This window comes from Leptinotarsa decemlineata, unplaced genomic scaffold, assembly GCF_025532065.1.
Source record: "Leptinotarsa decemlineata unplaced genomic scaffold, Ldec_3_MD MMD2_tig00001064_RagTag_RagTag, whole genome shotgun sequence".
In the NCBI taxonomy this organism is placed as follows: domain Eukaryota; kingdom Metazoa; phylum Arthropoda; class Insecta; order Coleoptera; family Chrysomelidae; genus Leptinotarsa; species Leptinotarsa decemlineata.
Genome location: NW_027412558.1, coordinates 6,731,736 through 6,751,601, shown reverse-complemented (window position 1 = coordinate 6,751,601; position 19,866 = coordinate 6,731,736). Strand labels below are relative to the sequence as shown.

The window sequence follows — 19,866 nt, the reverse complement described above, 5'->3', positions numbered from 1 at the left end:
TCATTTTTAATATACAGTGTGTCTCACTTCTCATGGAAACACCCCCGTAATAATTGAGGTAGAATGATGAAACTCTCAGGACTGATAGAAATGCTCAAAATGCACATACCACCTAAATGGAGTTGGCCAAAGTGGCACTGCCCACCACTCGCGATGGAACAACCCATTAGAGAGTTTCATCATTCTTCCTCGATTATTACGGAAGATACGGGAGTGTTTCCATGAGAAGTGAAACACACTGTATATTCCATGTTTATTAACTAAATAGTTCGGTTCTGGTATTTTCAGTATTTTTAATGCTTCACTCATTTCTTCCTTCTTCCCATCGATTTCAAACGTTTTTTAAAGAATCCGAATTTCTAACTTGGATATTCATTTTTCAGATTCCTTAAACTTTGATCTATGAGGTATTTTTTTCATAACCGTAATATATTGAAAGTTCTGAAATAATTATTCTAACGGCTGAAGATGTATAAGTTTCCTGGTAGCACGTTCTTCCATGTCAAGGGGTTTTAGTAATACTCCCCAGAGGATCAAAATCTCAGATCAGCACTTTTCATTCGTAATCGATAGAGAATTTTGTACTCTATACATTGGTGCTCTTCATTTTTTACCCAAATTTCAAGTTTTCGCCTCTTTTCAGTTTATTACTATATGATGTATTTATGATACACTGTTTGGAACCTTTGGTGTAGTGATTTAACAGTTAAATTTTCCTCTTGAAGATGATCACTTGGTGATCGAAACACGTGTCGAGGTGTTAAAAATAACGATTTGGTGTTGGGAAAAAACTCCAGTAATATTCTTTACTATATGATGTCGTTAAGCGATTATCAGCCAATTTTCCTCTACGATTTCAAATTAAACCAACCGAAACAGCCCAAAAAATGAACCAGAGTTGTTTTTTAGTATACATATTTTTTTGTTTCAATTTAGTATCAGATTTTTTGGTACGAAGGTAGAATACAAAATTTTCCAAAAATGAACACGCTAATATGCATATGGTAGAGAAGCCCAGTTGATGAATTTATACAGGAACTGAATTTTGCCTTCATTTTCAAAACTAATTTATTTCCTCCTTTATTTTTTGAAAGTTATAAACACCCTGGTAAACACGTTCATTTTTTTACACGCTTTTTATTAGCTTCACCTGTATGAATGTATGTTTGTTTGTAACATACTAGGTCGGGACCTGTATTTGACAGAATTATCGAAATTAGTGCTTGTACTATTCGCGGACAGATGACACTGTACGTAACCTCCTTGATATATAGAGATTATTGCTTGATCTAGTCGCGAGCAGATGGCGCTATGCGTAACCTCCTTGATATATCGACATTGTTGCTCGATCTATTCGCAGGCAGATGGCGCCGTACGTAACCTCCTTGATATAATTCGAACTCACTTTACATGTATTTCTTCATTTGAAAAAATTATTTTTTTATAACACGCGCGCCTACTGCCTTATTTGTAACCCTTCTTTGCGCGCCTGCTGCTTTGGGCTTGGTAGCTAATTTTCAGGCTCCCTCTCCGGAATCGGAAAATATCAATGGTCATTTTTCTAATCAATATACGGCTGATTGATCCCAAAGTTTACATAAAATAAATATAGTTTAAAAAGACTATATATAACACGCTTTTATAGCATACGAAACATAAGCTTAAAACAGTAACGAACGAAAAATACTAGTATTATTGTGAAAAAGCGTGGGCGCTTTGTGCCATATTTTTTGTATATGAAGTGCCCGTCGCTTCCACAAACAAGAATCGGTTTTAAACTCGAACAAAAAACTGGATAAATTTCAAATGTTTTCACCAAAAGCTCTGGGGTCCAATTTGATATTGACAAAAATGTTATAATTGAAATTCCATACTAATACTTTCATTCATTAGGTTCTATTATACGAATGTTTAGTAAATGAAATCGAGAAAAAACGTGATTTCTGTGTAATTCAATGTCCTTCAGGAAAAGTAGTTGTTTTAGATAAGAAGAAACAAATGAAGGACCTATTTCAGTTCCAAGCAATTATAAAAAGTGACATGTTTTTAAGAAGCGTATTTAGTTTTCGAAAGTTTTTTGCCCAGGTGTTCAAAAAAAGTAGCAGGTACAACCATTTCTGTCTCCTAGAGAGCAGAAAATATCGGGTATAAGTAAAAAACAATCGAGTATAAATTTTAAAGATACATCATTTATCGTCACTTCAACCTTGAATTTCGGATTGGAAATGTAGAAACTATTTATCAATTCAGAAGGGTCAAAAAACTTGGCTAGAATGGAATAAATAGCAAATGACCCTGACAAACACTTTCCAACATTAAAGGCGATATACCTAATAAATGGGCTAATAATAATTCAAAGGAAGTTCAAATGCCCTCACCCCACAGTAGGTAAATCCCTTTTCAGTTTATGAATTGCAATGAGAGAGACCCCTTTCAAATCGATAAAATAAAACACGACCATTTACTTGCAACCTCATCATCTTTCATCTCCGGAGAGTAGCGCCCATGCAAGATTCTCATGGTCAGACTGTACCTGGCAGATGGCTGTTTCGTTCTCTGATCAAGGGGAACCGGAAAGATACCGAAGGGTGCGATGGTGAGCCGAATGAGGGTATAATTTTCACCAACCTGCGTTCAGGCAATATAAAGGACAAAACGTGGCCGAATATTTGTATATAATTTTAAAAAAATAAACATACCAAGATAGGCATCTACTTATTCAACACTTACATTTCATCTCAAGTGAGATTTATTATCTTAATATTTACTCAACAGTAAATTTTAACATTTTCCCAATACTAATGTAGGTATAATAAAAATAAATTCTAGCTTATGAAAGGAATATAGAATACGTTAACCTTCCAAAAACCTAATTATACCTCTCGGTTGAGGTGTTATTTACTTTTCAAATTACTTCTTGATAACACTTTTGATGAGAACCTAATTAGACCACTTGATAACCAAATATAAAATTTTAATGTCAAATTCGTAGTTGAAGAAACACTCAACTTTGCAAAAGACTATCTTGGAACATCTATCAGGATTTACTATTTTATATCTATAGAAAACTACTTATTTACAGTAAAACGTAACGCCACGGTTAGTTATTTAATTAATCATATCAAATTCTAGACTAGACAAATTACCTAACTCAACTTGTAACTCTCTTAAGGGCATTGAATCCTTCAGATGAATCCATTCTTATCAAAACTTCTATTTGACCTTGAAAGCTACATATATTTCTCTTCCCGCCTAGACGAAAAAATGTTAATTTTTTTCAATTTAGTTACTATTTCCTCAAGTAAAAAGCCTACGAGTTTACCTATAACGGTATCTGAAATTAGCAAATGTACATCGAAAAAGTTCCAGTGGGTGTACCCATGGTATTTCTCAGCAACCAATTCAAGTCCATGAGTATAGTCACCCAGCAACAAAAGTTAAAACGTTTTTGTTGAAAATGACAATGAATTCATGAACAAAAATAATAGTTTTTATGTTAGATGAGATAACATGCGCCTACTCAAAAGAGCGGGATTCGTACGTTGGGCCGAGTCCATTCTTACTTGGATCATTATAAAAATCGTTTTGGCACATTTACCTCGATTTTTAACAGAAATGACCCCGTCAAAGTAAACAAAAAGTAGCATGTTACTTACCTGCTTATTTTCTTAGAGATTTTCGTTGTGTCCGGCAATATTTTCATCAAAATCGAACAAAAATAGGATTTTAACACTGACAGCACCAGTACACCCAACGAATGTATACAAAACTTGCAGCGAGCCACAAAGAACGAAGAGGGAATTCAAATCGCGCGCTGTTGATTGGTTGACGCAAGTCACGAGTACTTCCCGCGCGACTACCATTGGTCCATGGATTCACAGGAAAAAGACGTTCGGAACATCGAACAACCGTGCACATGGCAATGGCGCCTGACATTTAATTTAACCTAAGATTACGAAAAAATAAAACTATAACGCGAAGTGCAACTCCTTCTAAAATATGCCAAATTTTTCGAGGAAAATTTTGATACCAAACTCATGTTCTATTATACTCTCCAAGCTTCACACTGGGTTGAAACGTATTTCGTAATTGTCCCGTTTTTACCGGGAATAACTTTCCATTCAGTGTCATGGCAGCCGCGCAAATTTAAACCTTTGTTATTGTTTTGTAAAGATCAAGGTTATTTTGCCGGGCGATTTAATTCTTCAGGAGCGTTATTTATGAAATTCGGCTATAAAAAACGGAATTTTCTAATTTTTCAAGAAAATAATTGAACGAAATTAAAATCAATAATCAGAATGGTCGGGTCCATTTTCTATAATACAGGGGGAGTACGCCAAATCGTTCACTTTCCCATGAAAAATAAAATTATGGGCTATTTCTGATACAATTACGAGATTTATCGCTTTTTTATTTATTTGTAATAAAATTGGTTAAAAGCAACATTATTAGACAGACTTTATACGGGGACAAACAAATTTTTGTACTACCTACACTGACGATTTTTTTTAATAATTTAATAATGAGCCTCAGTTTTTTCCATATCTATATTTGATCAACTTCTCAAGATCAATATAGGTATGTTAATTATCAACTAACTACTATTTACAATTCTGGAAGTAACTTCTTCAAATAAGTTTCCTTTTTCAATGAAAGGTAGAAATGGAATCTGGCATAGAATAAATTCTAAACAAGCACTGTTCCCATACACCAGAACTACAACACTCTTCTCGACGCACGTTTCGTCAACCAATTTAGCGTCTTCATGAGATTGTAGTATTGCAGTAGCGGTGAATTGTCAACATTCTCCAGTCTTTTGCTTTGAATTGATATACATTTGATAAATACAAAGGTTGACAGGAAAGACAAAAGAAATGTTTTGTATTGTTTTTACCTTTGTAAAGCCCTTCATGTGTAAAAACAATTCATCTTCGTTAAAGTCCATCTTTGTATTTTGTGTTTAATATATTGTTGATTTCCGCATGCGATTATATGAGATACATAAAAATCCAAAGAATAGTTTTGTCAACAAAATTCATCTTTCACACCAAGTCTCTCGCAAGCAGTTCATCCACGAGCTCTTCAGTTTCCAGAAGCATCTATCAAGGTCAGCACTTCATTCAGTTCTATCAAATTTTGTTTTTGGTAGTCAATACATCCTTGATTTTTTATGTAGACGTTTCTAGACACTGATCGTATTCAATAACTTTTTCATGTGAAAGATGTCAGTGAAATTTTTCGCTTCATATCATTTTTCCAGAAGCATTCATAAGATGTGCAGCTCCTTATCCAGATGTTACTTCAGTTGTATCAAATTTATTAAATTTATTTGTTGATGGGTAGTTAGTTCTTCAAGAATGATTCTGCTGAAAGCTCCACGTGAAAACATAGAATACAAATAGATAAGACTATTCGAAATATGATGTGATTATAAAAATATATGAATTAATACCGTCACAGCAAATTGATCTATTACACAAAAATTGAAATATTAAGATTATCAACACCACATATACAGTCCAATCGGATATTTCTTCTGTACTTCACAGTTGCAGAGCTTTCAATAAATGGCTATATATTTCAATGCCCTTCAGAAAAACATCTTTACTCAGGTACTCGTCATGTCTATGAAAGTTTTGCGCTGTGTTTATCAAAGGTGAAAACCCCAAGGCGGGTAATCCATATTCCCTTATAAACCTGGCGTCCGTAATTGCTGGACATATGAGCGGATTCAACTTCATATCTCTGAAAATAAAAATGAACAACGTTCAAGACGAAAATGATATTTACAATCATATTCCACAATACAACTTCCTCTTTTCATTGAAGACATCAATGGTAATGTAGAATTTTCAATAAGGTCAAAACATTTTTATCAGACTTTTGCAATTTTGTCACTTCCGCTACCTGCTTACCAGTGTTTTTCATGTATAATTTTCAACTATATCTTCTTCACCTGATGCCTACATATGTTTCCCAAGAAAAGCACCAAACCTGATTTAAGTTTTCTCTCATCTGATGTGAGTAGTAATAATATTTACATAAATCAATCTCATGAAACTACAACTATTATAATGAATGATGCATTAAATAATGTTTTCATGATTTTATTATATAGAGTTTGTCCATATGATGAAACTTTCATAGAACCATAGTTTCCAGGACTGTCACTAAACAATAATATATCCCAATAGTGTCAGAGGTCTCTCAGGGCCAACAAATTTTAATTATCACTTTACTTTAGGAACCAAAATAAAATATTCATCATTCAGACAATAGCAAATATCATTATAAATTACTAATTTTTATTTCAGAGTTGAAGTGCTTTCAATAAATGGCAGTAAATCTCAACGCCCTTTAAAAATGTGTCCATATTTACGTATTCATCATTACTGTGCAATTTTGGAACGGTACTCGATAGAGGTGAAAAGCCAAAAGCTGGCAACCCACATTCTCTTATATATCGAGCGTCAGTTGATCCTGGGCAAACATAAGGTATCAATTTCATTTCTCTGAAAACAGAAATAAAAAATTTAGGATACGGGAATAATGAGATATTTCAAAAAAATATTTTCCTTGGGAGATATAACGTTGTAAAAGCTGTTTTTGAAAACAAAGCATTTGTTAGCTAGGATAACAAAAACTTTGTATTAGTTGAAAACTTTTGTACCCATTTATTATGGAATCACCTTTGGAATATTACAAATATTGTACTTTGTCATCCTAAAATTAGATGTAATATGTTAGGTTAGGTTAGGTCCAAAGTGAGTGGGTATATTCGACCCTCCACCGCAACCCGCAAGGATTTATTGTGGCTCACACATATTCAAACTCGACCAAATAAACCCAGCTTCCTAACGAAGCCGATTAGTTTGTATGGTGAGTGGTCTTTCAGGTCAAATGGTAAGAGTACGGCTCTGCCGAACTCTAAAAACCTGATTCGGTCTCCAGCGGGGCAGGCACAAAGTATATGCTCTGTTCTTTCATCATTAATGAGGTAGTCGGATAGTCAAGGTGCAAGATTCCCACCGTGATACCCGCGACAACCATCTCATATGAGGGTTTTTGCACGTCAGCTACACCTGACTATGCCTTAAATTCAACCGTTCAGGGCTTTTTTGCCTCTGGTTTTGGTGAATCATCACTTGAGAACAAACGTTTGCTAATTTGCTCATGGGGGTTTGTTCCTCCACTCGATAAAGATTCTGCGTACGCCGCTCAAGAATTTTGTGGAAGGTGGTTTCATAAAGCAACCCGCTCTTGAGGAGACGACTCAGTTGTTTCCTGGCTGCACCACCAAACCTTTTTTTTAGGTTCAGTTATTAGATCAGGAGTTGGCGAGTTGAGAAGCTCTCGTTCCTGATCTAAATTTACAGGGAGGTCAGTTGGATTAAATGATATAGATAAAATACTTTGTCTAATTTCCTCTTACTTAATGTATTGATATTAAAACGACCAAGGTTTCGGTTTTTACACGTATTAATATCAATACATTAAGTATCTTAAGTATTCTCAAGTATCTTAACACTACTTAGTAGTGTTAAGATACTTGAAAATGGTGAAGAAATTAGACAAAGTATTTTATCTATATCATTTAATTGAAGATTAATTTCCACAAAATAAATAAGTCATCAATATCACAAATTAGGTCAGTTGGAGTCGTAAGCTCGACATCCATCTCCTCTGTAGACTCGCTCCTGATCTCAATTTACAGAGAGGTCAGTTCAAGTCATAAGCTCGACATCCATCTTCTTTGTAGGGCCCATCGCACAAAGACCGATGTAATATGTACAATAACTATTAATAAGATTTTCTTAGCAAAAACTGCGATTTTCAATGAAGATCAGAATAGTTTTCTTATTCAAATTATATACTAAAAATTCATACCACCAGATGATAATTTCGTTAATGTTTGAAAAAATAACCTACTTTCTTTAAGAAATTAAGAAAGCACGTTAATAGGTGAAATTAAATCTAAAATGTTTCAAAGGATATTACTCAAAACTCGCAATTCAACCAATAATTTTATTTCAACCACAATTAAATTTCTCAAACTAAACAACAAGCAATAATGGCACAGTATAATAACGGAAAACCTTTGAAATGTATATATTTTTATTTCAGCTATTTTTTCATCTTAACCAGTACGGTCTTCGAGGTTACAAACTCTTGTCAGTATTTTGCAATAATACTCAATTCCTTTCAGGAACATCGTTTGGTTCAAATACTCATCGTTATCGTGTAAGAGTATAGGTGTGTTATTCATTGGGGAGAATCCAATAGCCGGAAGGCCCACTTCACGAATGTACCTACTGTCCGTACCCCCAGGGAATACCTGAGTTTTTAGTTTGAGGCCGCTAAAAAAAATGTATAGTGTTGGGTGTGAAAATATGAAGAGAATAACCACACACAAATGTTATGAAAAAACAGCTCTATCAAAAGTGACTGATAGAAGAAACTGTGATATTTAAATAGAAATTGTTATCGTATAAGAATGAGGTTGAAAAAATGACTAAAAGCCAGGTATGTTTCAATATTTCATTACTTCGAGTCCAAACACTGCATTTGAAATAAAAAAAAATGATTTATGTGTCCTGAGTAACATTTTTTTAGACTACTTTAAATGCATTCAAATACTGATTGATTGTGTATTTCGTTCAAATTTTCAATTTACTTAAATACAATTTTCTTTTATTTCCAAATGAAATGAGACGAATTAATTTTAATTTTCACCAACACCTTATATTTCCATCATATATAATAATGGAAATAATTGAGAGAAAAAGGAGAAATGTCTTTATGAGTTTTTATTCTAGTTTTTTAGTGATATCTTCCACAATTTAGAAAAACTAAAGGTTATGAGAGAATCTATACACAGTGTAAATTCAATATTATAGCAGGAAAATTGAATTAAACTACACAAAAAAATTCAATAGGATGATACCTTGTACGTACAACATATACATATAACTGTATTTCACTGATATAAAATCGAGTTTGTATTACTTTTCAATAATTTTCATTAACAAAATATTAAAAGGGGAACCCGAATCACTTTGAATTTTTTGTAATATTTTTCAAGATTGCACTACATTTTAATGATTTTCATTCACAAAATATTGAAAGAACCCAAATCTATTGGGTTTTATATTTCATGGAATAAAAACAAGGCTTCTTGTAAATATAACAAATGACCATTGTAGTCGATGACAACGACACCAAGAAAAAAAACTCGAAAATGGAGAGGAAATGTTTTTTATCAGAAATGACCTCCTTCATCATCTCCTTCAGCTTATATAATAGTTTAAGAGATACCCTGTACAAATGCACCTAATCTATCAATATTCAGTCCCTCTCTGCATCAATTTGAAATTTTCAATTCTATGAAATAATTAGTTACTTTTGTGTGCCGATTTCAGAACTTTCAATGAAATTTACTTTTATTCATATTCAATTTACAAACTTACATATTGTATAGAGGATAATATTCACGTTAAGAAGAGAATGACGTCACAAGATGATAAGTTACGGCGTTGCCAACATGTGCACTATTTCAAACTTTTGTACTGTTGATTTGTTTTATTGCTATTAACCTTACCTACTATTAATTTACTTAGTTGAAATACAACTTCGTTGAGAATGTTTCGACAATGCTTTGAGCATACTGAATATACGCAGGTCTTATCAAAAGAAATGATTAGTTCTGAAAAGACAAGACTGACAGTTTTCGAGTTTGTTTTCGATTCAGCAACGTTTGAAATTTTACTATCAGTTGAGCAACTTACAAAATGAAATTTTACTAGTTTCATTGCTATAGAACGCATTTCATTGGGAATTTTAAAGTTGTTATGTTGGATATACAAAATCACCAAAAATGATGTCAGTCTCTTCTCAACGTAAATATCCTATATATGGTATAAACACACAGTTAAACAAAAATAGAATAGAGGTTGGCCATCAATAAAAGAAAGGTAAAATATTGAGAGTACCTGAAAAAATTGCTGCAATAATAAAAAATATGTTCTCAAGGAAGCAAACAAAACAACCAAAATTGACTCATTAAAAATTTGACTAAAACAAAATATAAAAAAAAAACGAGACTATGTTATCTTTATAAAAAGATCTTTCTCAATATTCATGACCTTATCATTTTTCTGCCTCTGTGATTATTGAGGGAAGACATCACGTGAAAAAGTGAAATGACTGTTTGTTGAGTAAAATATCAGTTATCTGCCTTTTCTACTGTTAGTTCCAAAAAGAAAAAACCTTAAAATGGTATTTTCCTTTTTATATATCTGCAAGTATTTTGTTATTGAAATGCATATGTTACATCTCACTTGTATACAAAAAAATATGTCAAAATTCTATAGAAATATTGGTTGAGATGAAGATCAATTTGTCAGTATAAAAACTATATATTCCTTTCATTTGTAAATGAACAGGATTTGAGAATTAGATGAATCATAAAAAACAGACATAATATATGCATTCACACATCGAATTAACGAACAGAATGTTCATTTTGGAGCTCTTAGGAGTAAATTACAAGGTTTCAAAACGTTGGAAAAGAATATACTGTGTCTAAGGTAAGTAGGACCAGCATGATAAAATCAGAAACTGTGAAATACAAAGTCAGTTAAACTAGGGAAAAGTTGCCTGTTTTAGAGCACAAAAATAATCTCTCCTAAAAATATACCACTTTCAGTTCAAATTTTTTACTGTATATAACACATATTCTTTTTCAAGAAACAAAACACGCTGGTACGAAGTTAACGCGATATTAAATTTCGTTTTGTTAGTCTCAAAAGTAATGGAATGGTATTTATAACTAGTTTTTTAAACCATCATCTCAAAGCACTACTGTAAACCATAATTTTCAAGAATCATCTATTTTTTATTATAGAGACTGTCCAGTTACCTAGTTACCTTTCGTGAATTTGAAAACATGAGATAAACAAGCGCATACCAAAATAACTCTATAAATCACTTACAGTTCATCGGTGGCTCTCTTAAAGGCAATCCAATACGGATTCGAACAGTCAATTTTTGTCGCAGGGATTTGCAATTGCTTTTGCTCGTATTCGATGTAAACGCCTTGACCAGCTTCCTTACACCATCTGTTGAGAGTTTCTTCCCAAGATTTGAGGTCTGTCGTGACAGGAATGCGACAATCTACAACTATCACAAGTTCTGGAGGGATTACATTTGCTTGTACACCACCCTGAAAAATAAAAACATATATATAAGAAACAAAAAGCCAACATTAGATTCACAAGTTATCCGTCATGACACCCGACAATTACGTTTGGTGGTAATGGTCCCAACACCCATATGGGGTGAAGATTTAAGCTTGTAGCTCAACTACTGTGCTTCGGAGCTAGTGCATGTCCATACATACATTTTTATGCATCATTTCTTGACACCCCCTTAGGAAATCTAACGCGCTCAATTAAATTTTTTTTATTTTCACTTTTAACCCTTACAACCACCCGCATCATAACGATTAGATTACCATACGAACATTATTGAAAATACGTAGGACATTGATGCTATCAATATCTGACGCGCTCGAGTATGTCCATGCAACAGTATTTTTTTACATATTTAAAACAAAAAGAACGAGCTAGTAATGGCTGATACTCCATATCAGCCATTTGGCGAGTCCTGACAGCAATTAAATAGGTAAAATGCAGTGTGACATTCTATGAAAACTGTTCTATTTGAAAAAAAATTAAATTGTTTCAATTTCTTGTAATGAGCGTTATTTAACTTTCAAAAAACAATACCAGAGGATGTAGATGTAGAAAATATAAAAAAGCATGATTTTCTGAATTTTTCAAATATTTTATAAACTGTATATATCCACACATATATACACATATGTCACATGTGCAAAATATCCCTTTTTTTACCATATATTCAACAAACTGAAGTAGAATACAATATATACATTGGAAGGGGAGATATAAGAATAAATATTAAATTTTCTACATTTAACAGTAAAATAAAAATAAACTCACCTGCAATTGTGTCAGATTCACAGTAGTCACGTCTCCGATTGTCCAACTAGGATTGTCCTTCAATTTTTGTTGTTCTTGTTTTCTAAACTCATACAATTTATTCAAAAGATATGTAACTTTCTCGCCAGCGGTATTCTCCAACAATAAAGAGCCATGACCAGGATTTCCCGGGCAATGGAAGCGCATTTCTGAGAACAAAATGCATATTTTTAACTCAACTTTGAAGGGCTTTTTTTCCAGCGAATACTTACGCCAAATGCATCTTTCCGCATAAAATAAGGCATATTCATTATTTTCACTAGCCATTCCTTCATCAAGAGCAAAACCAACATTCAAATCTTTAAAGTCATTTGTTTCGACAAACATTTTCATTCCTTCTACTCCACCAATTTCTTCATCTGCAACCAATATTTATGTTGATATCAAAAAAGCTTAAATTCATTTAACGAATTGAAATTTTAGGAGTAACTGAATATTTGACTTTTTTATATGTTTTTACATGAAGTGAAAGTAACTTTTCAGTTTTATCATAATTCATTGAGATAATCACTTAATCAAGTTTTTTATCTCTATTAACTATCTGTTTTAAATCTAACCAATTTAATATATTTATTGAATTGAAACGGGACAAAAACGTTACCCTGTGGAATATATTTGAATTACTCTAATTTCAGTCAATTCCTACTATGAAATTTCATGCATTCAAGGTATCTGTAAATGATAATAAATAATTAAGACCTATTACTAAAATGACTTGTAATCTGGATTGGGTTGCAAAAAAAATTAAATTCAAAATTCCTTATATACGACTGGCACATCATTTAATTATTCCAATTATAGGACATGCTAGGAATCGCACGTTAAAAGGTAATACCTCTTTAATCTTCAGCTCGCACAAGTTTCGACTTTTAACAGTTGTCGCTCGCTGGTTAACAGAAAAAACAAATTTTAAACAGATAAATGACTCACCTGGTACAAAACTAACATGTATGGTCCTTTTTAAAGTTACACCCTGTATTTTCAGTCTTCTAATAGCTTCTAAATACTGTATTCCTACACATTTCATGTCTTGAGAACCCCTCGCATATATATTACCTTTGTCATCTACGTGGGCACTAAAAGGCTTGTACGTCCATTTATCCTACAAGATAATTATCAAATTAACTGCTATGGGTTACGAAGACACACTACTTCTTCGATCATACTTTGTGTTTCAACCAAGAGGCGATAAGGAAACGATTCAAAACAACTCTATCATTAATACTGACCAACTAAAGTATTGATGATTATTTTATTCATGTTTATTTACTGAAACGTTTGATAGTTTTTCACAAAAATTACTCAAATTTATTCAAAAACCTGTTCTCAGTTTTCAGTATACAAATAACCTAGAACTGTTTTGAGGCTTCATAAATATATCTCAATTTTTCAGTGTCCTTTTCTAAAGCAATTTAGATATTATATTGTTAACCTGTTATCCTCAAGAGTCCAAAGGGTAACTATCACAAAGGGTGGGGTTACAAACATTTCAGATGTGTTGATTAATTCAACAGGAATTGCACAAGGTAGTGTTATAGGGCCGATTTTATTCATAATATATTTGAATGATTTATGCACCATTGCCAAGAACGCTGAGAAAACAGTAGTAAATTACGCAGACGACACAAATTTAATAATTGGTGCAGAAGAAAGCAATGACCTTATAAACCAGGGAAATGTTTTTTTTCTTGAGAGCGAAGAATTGGTTTGATAAAAATAAATTACCAATTTGATGATTTTTAGTACCGACAGGTGTAGAAAAGAAAAACCAGTGAGTATAAATTGGCAGGGCGAAGAAACAAATATCACTGAATATACTAAATTTTTAGGAGTATATATAGACAAATTCTTGAAATGGAATAGGCAAACTGACTCTGTTTATCAAAAATTGAACAAGGTATTAATGCAATCAGAACAATATCAAAATACATGAATGAAAAAACTGTTAAAATTCTGTATCATGCAAATTTTGAGTCAGTGTTGAGATATGGTATTATGTTCTGGGGAACAGAGCAGAATTTACAAAAAATATTCATTGTTCAAAAAAGAGTTTTGAGAACTATCTATAAAATGCCCTTTAGACAATCCTGCAGATGTTTATTCAAAGAAAAACAAATTTTAACAGTCACTGCACTATATTTATTAGAATGTTTAACATTCTTACATAGGCACAAAGAGGTTTTCACAGAAAATTACATGAATCCCGACTATTATAATACACGAACACTTAATATTAATTTCCCTATACACAGACTAACTCTCACAGAAAAAAATCCTTCATATATGTGCATTAGAATGTTTAATAAATTACCAAATAGTCTCAAGTCGATCACAGTGCATAGGGTCTTTGAAAATAAAGTGAAACAACTTCTGTTGAATCTGAAACCGAATGATTTGAAATAATATTTTGAAGTGAATCACTAAAATTATTGTTTTTTTATTTGACACCTTTTCTTTCAATGTTTGTATGTACCATATATATGTATATAGTGTGTTGTATATATAAATGTTTATATGAAATAAAGAATATATTATTATTAATAAAGTAATGAGTCTATTTATTGTTGACAATTTTTTTATTATTTCGCGTTAACTTGATAAGTGAATTGATAAATTATACCTTCAGTAAACAATTCTTATGCACCTCTCTTTGAATTTTTGTGAATATACTCCAGTTCGGAAAATTATATGTAATGTTAGAGTACTTCTTCTTTGAACAAAAAATGTGAAAAACTTCCAAAGAGAGGAAGAAAATAATAATACTCAATGTTTTGGAATGCTTTGCAATGAATTGATTTGAGAATTCAGATCATTTATTGAATTGCCAAATAGAAGTCAATAATTTCCCTTTATTGAATCCGTTTTCTAATGTTGAAATTAGTACTTAGTGGACACATACATTCAGGTAATTTATTTTATGACATGTCCATTTGCATGAGTTTATTATTAAAATTTCTCTCCTCATGTGTAGATCTGTGTTAATACATAAACTCAAGTAATTTAAGTCATTAGGTCGGTAGAAAAAGTAATATGATTCAAATAATAAATTTATATAAAGTACTGAATAGATAGAATATTGATTATATTTTGTATTTCAAGACTAAATATTTTTGTTCATAATTCAACCAAAATATGAACTATTAATGTTACAATGGAACTAAAGTCACTTCCTACTAATTTGTATAGTGAAAAAATAAAAAAAAGTTTGGTTTCCTCAAGCGGAATCAGCTGCCAGGAAAATTTTGAATAAAAGAGTTGTTCATTCACCATGCAAGTATAACTATCATCATTTTCTGAAAACACAAAACAGTATTCTCTGATGCTAACAAAATGAAATTTGTGTTTTCAGCTTTATCAAAACTATTGAAAATAAACCAAAACGTAGAACACCTAACCCAAAAAAATATATGAGCATCAGATAAACAGATCTCTTCAATGAATAATTCTATTGTTCATCCTTACCTCAAAAACAGGCACAACGTCCATATGACTGTTAAGTAATATGGTTGGTAAACTGGGCTCCTTGCCAAGCCATGTTATTATCACAATAGGTTTGCCAGGCTTGACGGTTACAACCTTTATGGGAAGACTCAAACTTTTTGCTTGTTTTTCCAAAAATTCAACGCACTCATCTGAAAAAAAAATTAATGTTTCTCAAAAAGGAAGACACTGAAAAACTGGGACAAAAGATGCGAACTAAGTTAAAAGGTACACTGAAAAACAATTGGTTACTACAAAATTCACGTGTTAGGTGCATTCAGCACCAAAAAATCTAAAAGCATTGCACTGAATACAGAAAGGAAACACTTTTTAAATCAATAAGGTGATATATTGTATCAAGTCTTATGTCATATTTCAAGGAATTAATAAAATATTTACTCAACCCATTTTAGAGAGCAATTTTCATTCTGATAATTGTGAGTTCCCTATATTCTTGCCTAACAACATACCAATTTTTTAATTTTATTGCAAAGTGATTTATATAGACGGAATTGGATTTGTCAAACTATCAGATTATATGGTGCAATTAATTATTCAATAAAGAAAAAAATGCTTCAATTTCATCTTGCATCTGGATTTTGGAATTACCGTCTACCACATTCAGTGATAAAGTGGTTTCGACCACTGGAAGCTGCTGGACGCAAGCATTGTCTTACAGCATTGTCTTACGAATGAAAATCACTATGGTTTTGTAAGTTTATATATGCTACACTTGGAAATCAGTCTGGTTTCGTAAGTTAATATATGCCATATATGAAAATCAGTCTGGTTTTGTAACTTGAACTATATCATTTATGAAAATGAGTCTGGTATTGTAAGATGGTATGACTTAACAATTGACATGAAGGTGATAAACATATGAAAATCAATCTGGTTTCGTAAGTTATTATATGCTATATATGGAAATCAGTGTTTTTGTAAGTTATTATATGCTATTTATGAAGATCAGTTTGGTATTATAAACAGTATTACCTAACCATCGACTTAAAGGCGATAAATGTATGAAAATCAGTCTGATTCTGTAAGTTAATATATGCTAGATATAAAAATTGGTCTGCTTTTGTGAGTTAATATATGCTATACATGTAAATCAGCATGGTTTTATATGATATTATGACTTAACCACTTAAAGGTGATAAATGTATACGTTTGAGAATCAATCTAATTTCTTAAGCTAATATATGCTATACATATTATTTAGTCTAGTTTTGTTAGTTAATATATGCTATATATAGAAGTCATCCTGATTTTGTCAGATAGAATGACTTAACCACTGACTTAAAGGTGATAAACATATGAAAATAATGTTTCGGCTCCTAATATGTGTAATTTCATTTCAAATTCATTCAAGTATGAAAATAAGTCTGATGTAAGTTAATATATGAAAATCAGTCTGGTTTTGTAAGTAATTACATGCTTTATATGGAATCAGTCTGGTTATAAGTTAGTAAGACTGAAATATCAAAATTGAAGCTTCAATTAGGGACTTCTCAAATGTTTTTTTATTGTCAAAAATATTTAGATAAGCCTTTGTTTTTCATTGTTTTACTTTAAAATTTACCATGACTGAAAGCTATGGGCAGGAAACTAAACCACAAAGATTAAACAAAAAACAAAGATTATGAACATCATGATTCAAGGGTAGGTAGTTAGATTTTTTAAGTCAAATGTCAAACTCAGTTGAAACCAGTAAATGTGAACATTCAATTTTTTATTGTTACTGTTACTGTAATAGCGTTACTATTGTTACTGTAATATTCCTCACTGAACTCAATCATAATGAGTTACAAGTCTTTAAAGGTATCACCTAGTTGTCTAGTGTTGAAGTTTCAAAAAAGAGTTAATACACAGCTTTCCACAATATCCAAAAATAGAAAATTAATGAAAAATTATAAGTCACTTAGGTAAAACGATCAACGAATTGATGTATTGAACAGTTCAACAGAGGTGATCTCACTCCAAGTAGCAAAACACTTTTATGTATGTATTCTATACAAATATCAGGGAATGGAAGTCGATATGACCCCAAAGGAATGGCCATTCTAAATGAAAAATGAGATACGAAAATAACCTTTCTTTTATCATCACTTAGTATTTCAATGCCACCTGGATACATCAGTGATTATGTCAAAACATTTGTATAGCTAGTAATTTTTTTTTATTGCTTGTTCTGCCAATCGGAAAGGCAAAGCACTGATGTGATGTTAGTCTTGGTTTAACTTAATCAAAGTTAAGATTTTACATGCATCTTATTTCCAAACTTGAATACTGCTTTTTATTTTTTATTCCATATCATTCAAAAGACACTTATTCCATCATTTTCAAAAAGAATTGAAATCACAGTTGATTAATATGGGGTCTTGGTTCCATACGTATATCATTTTATAGGCTGGATAATTAGTATGTATTTGTTTTCTGAATATTCAAATAGTAGCTAGGGGCGAAGATAGTCTTCGGTTAGCCCTATTGCCTATTTTTATTCTTTATCCAACAGTTCTGAAACACATAGGAATGCCTGTTCACAGCAGTGTATACCCTGTATACTTATACATTTTTGGATTCGGAGGTTCTTTTCACAAACAAACATACTATTTTGGAGGTAAAACACTGCAAATTACTGTTTTGTAAAAATATTTGATTTGCTTCCGTGATCAATGTGGAAATCAAATAAGTATTTCTTGTGATACCATTTGAACCACCAATACTCCACATTGATATCAGAAAGAAAAAGTTATTGGGGCGAGCCTGAACCGGTTTGTACACAGTAAAATCGAATAAACATGTTAAATTATCACGTTTCTGCTTTGACATTATTGCATTAAAACTTTCTCACTGTACAATGATATAAAACACCAGGAGTCAAAAAATTGGTGCAATGAATATAATTAATTGTCCAATGTAAGGTACATAATGCATCATATTAAAATGTATAAGGAAATAAGTGAATTTTATAGAATATTTTGTTGGCATTATGAAACATAACTTGGAGTTTGGAGTGTCTCATAATGCCAGTGGTGTTGTTTCTTCTTTTCAAATAACAAGTAGATATTGTTATTCCATCACTAAAACACCTTGTGGAACATTTCTCAGGAAAGGATTGCAAACCATATCAGATCATGCTGATATGAAATGAATCTTAATGAGGGTAACTTGTGCTCAAACATTTTTGACCCCCACTGTATGTTCATCAGTAACGAAAAATCTCAATTTTCCTGATTAAAATTGTGGAATTCGAAAAGAGAAATTTGTCTTTAAACAAGCTGTGCTTGAACTTTGACACACCTTATATGGATAAATGTTACTAGCCATGTTTAAACAAGAAATATGAAAATTCAATGCAATTTGTACATATATAGTATTATTCAGAATACCAAATAAACGATAATTTAACACAGGAAACTTCGAAAGAGTTAGATTACTTCATGCAAAATTTTCAATCGGATCAGTTGCCATACAATTGGGAAAAATAGATCCGACTAATAACACACCGCATTACTTGAACTATAAATAACTACAAGAAAAGAATAAATCAAACTTACGTCGGCAATATCCTAGAAAAAATCCAAATTATCGAACAAACTCCACACCCAAAAACCCAAGCCAAGCCAAAAGAATTTCTAAACAAATGACATACGACTACGCATTCCTGACCCAAATTACTTTTATACTCAACTCACACGTCGCTTATTGCATTAAAATAATAACAAAGTAATCAAAATCATCAATTCTTCAACTCACCGTAATTAATATCAGGATGAACAGAGGGGATTTGCAAATATTCACGAAAATTGTTGACAGCTTGCTTGTCCAACGCTTGCTTTTGATCAGCTGATAATGAAGACATCTTACGAGTTTTCAGTGAAATTGCAACGAAAACACACTGCTATAAACTGAAAGAGAACTAAATTTGATGTTAAAATCGCTTCAAATTTATATTACGAGTCTGGAAGGGCAAAGTAATTATTTAATCAAACACTGGTACTATTGTGATATGGCTTTATCTAGAGTGACTATACCACAAACATTCAGTTCACTAGGCAAATAATAAAAATAACATATTTATTTTGGAGTTCAGCGGTTTCCAAATCGAATTATATCTGAATATTTGTTGTTCTGATTTACTAGTATCAATAAAAGTAACAAAATAAAAGTGATAAATATTGGAGGAAAAATACCTGTGTTTTGAATTCTTCGTCATAGAAACGCCTTTAATACTGCATTATTTTGAATTTGGCGCTTCTTTTCAAACGCTAATCAGCTGTTCGAAATATTTTGAGTTCGCATCTCTAAAGGAATTCCGAATGGA

At 31.9% G+C, this 19,866-nt stretch overlaps 2 protein-coding genes across 4 annotated transcripts in view; both read right to left on the bottom strand.

The window, feature by feature from the left end:
- The window catches only part of jumu (Forkhead box protein N4 jumeau), an 18,526-nt gene extending 14,734 nt beyond the window's left edge, over window positions 1–3,792 (bottom strand). Inside the window, exon 1 of the mRNA XM_023156751.2 lies at window positions 3,657–3,792. The gene's annotated coding sequence lies outside the window, so the exon portion shown is untranslated. The remainder of the gene's footprint in view (window positions 1–3,656) is intronic.
- LOC111502633 (aminoacylase-1) lies at window positions 3,657–19,866 on the bottom strand. 3 transcript variants are annotated; one of them, XM_023156752.2, is made up of 8 exons: window positions 19,736–19,866; window positions 19,299–19,461; window positions 15,522–15,691; window positions 12,990–13,161; window positions 12,272–12,418; window positions 12,021–12,208; window positions 10,992–11,221; window positions 8,012–8,357 (listed from the first exon to the last, which is right to left on the bottom strand). In XM_023156752.2, the coding sequence occupies exons 2-8, from the start codon at window positions 19,402–19,404 to the stop codon at window positions 8,138–8,140; spliced, it is 1,233 nt and encodes a 410-aa protein (XP_023012520.1). In that variant the 5' UTR covers window positions 19,405–19,461; window positions 19,736–19,866; the 3' UTR covers window positions 8,012–8,137. The 3 variants fall into 3 exon arrangements, with proteins under 3 accessions (XP_023012522.2, XP_023012520.1, XP_023012523.1); XM_023156754.2 differs by lacking the exons at window positions 8,012–8,357; window positions 19,736–19,866 and adding an exon at window positions 3,657–6,512 and having other exon boundaries at window positions 19,299–19,575; XM_023156755.2 differs by lacking the exons at window positions 19,299–19,461; window positions 19,736–19,866 and adding an exon at window positions 19,100–19,236.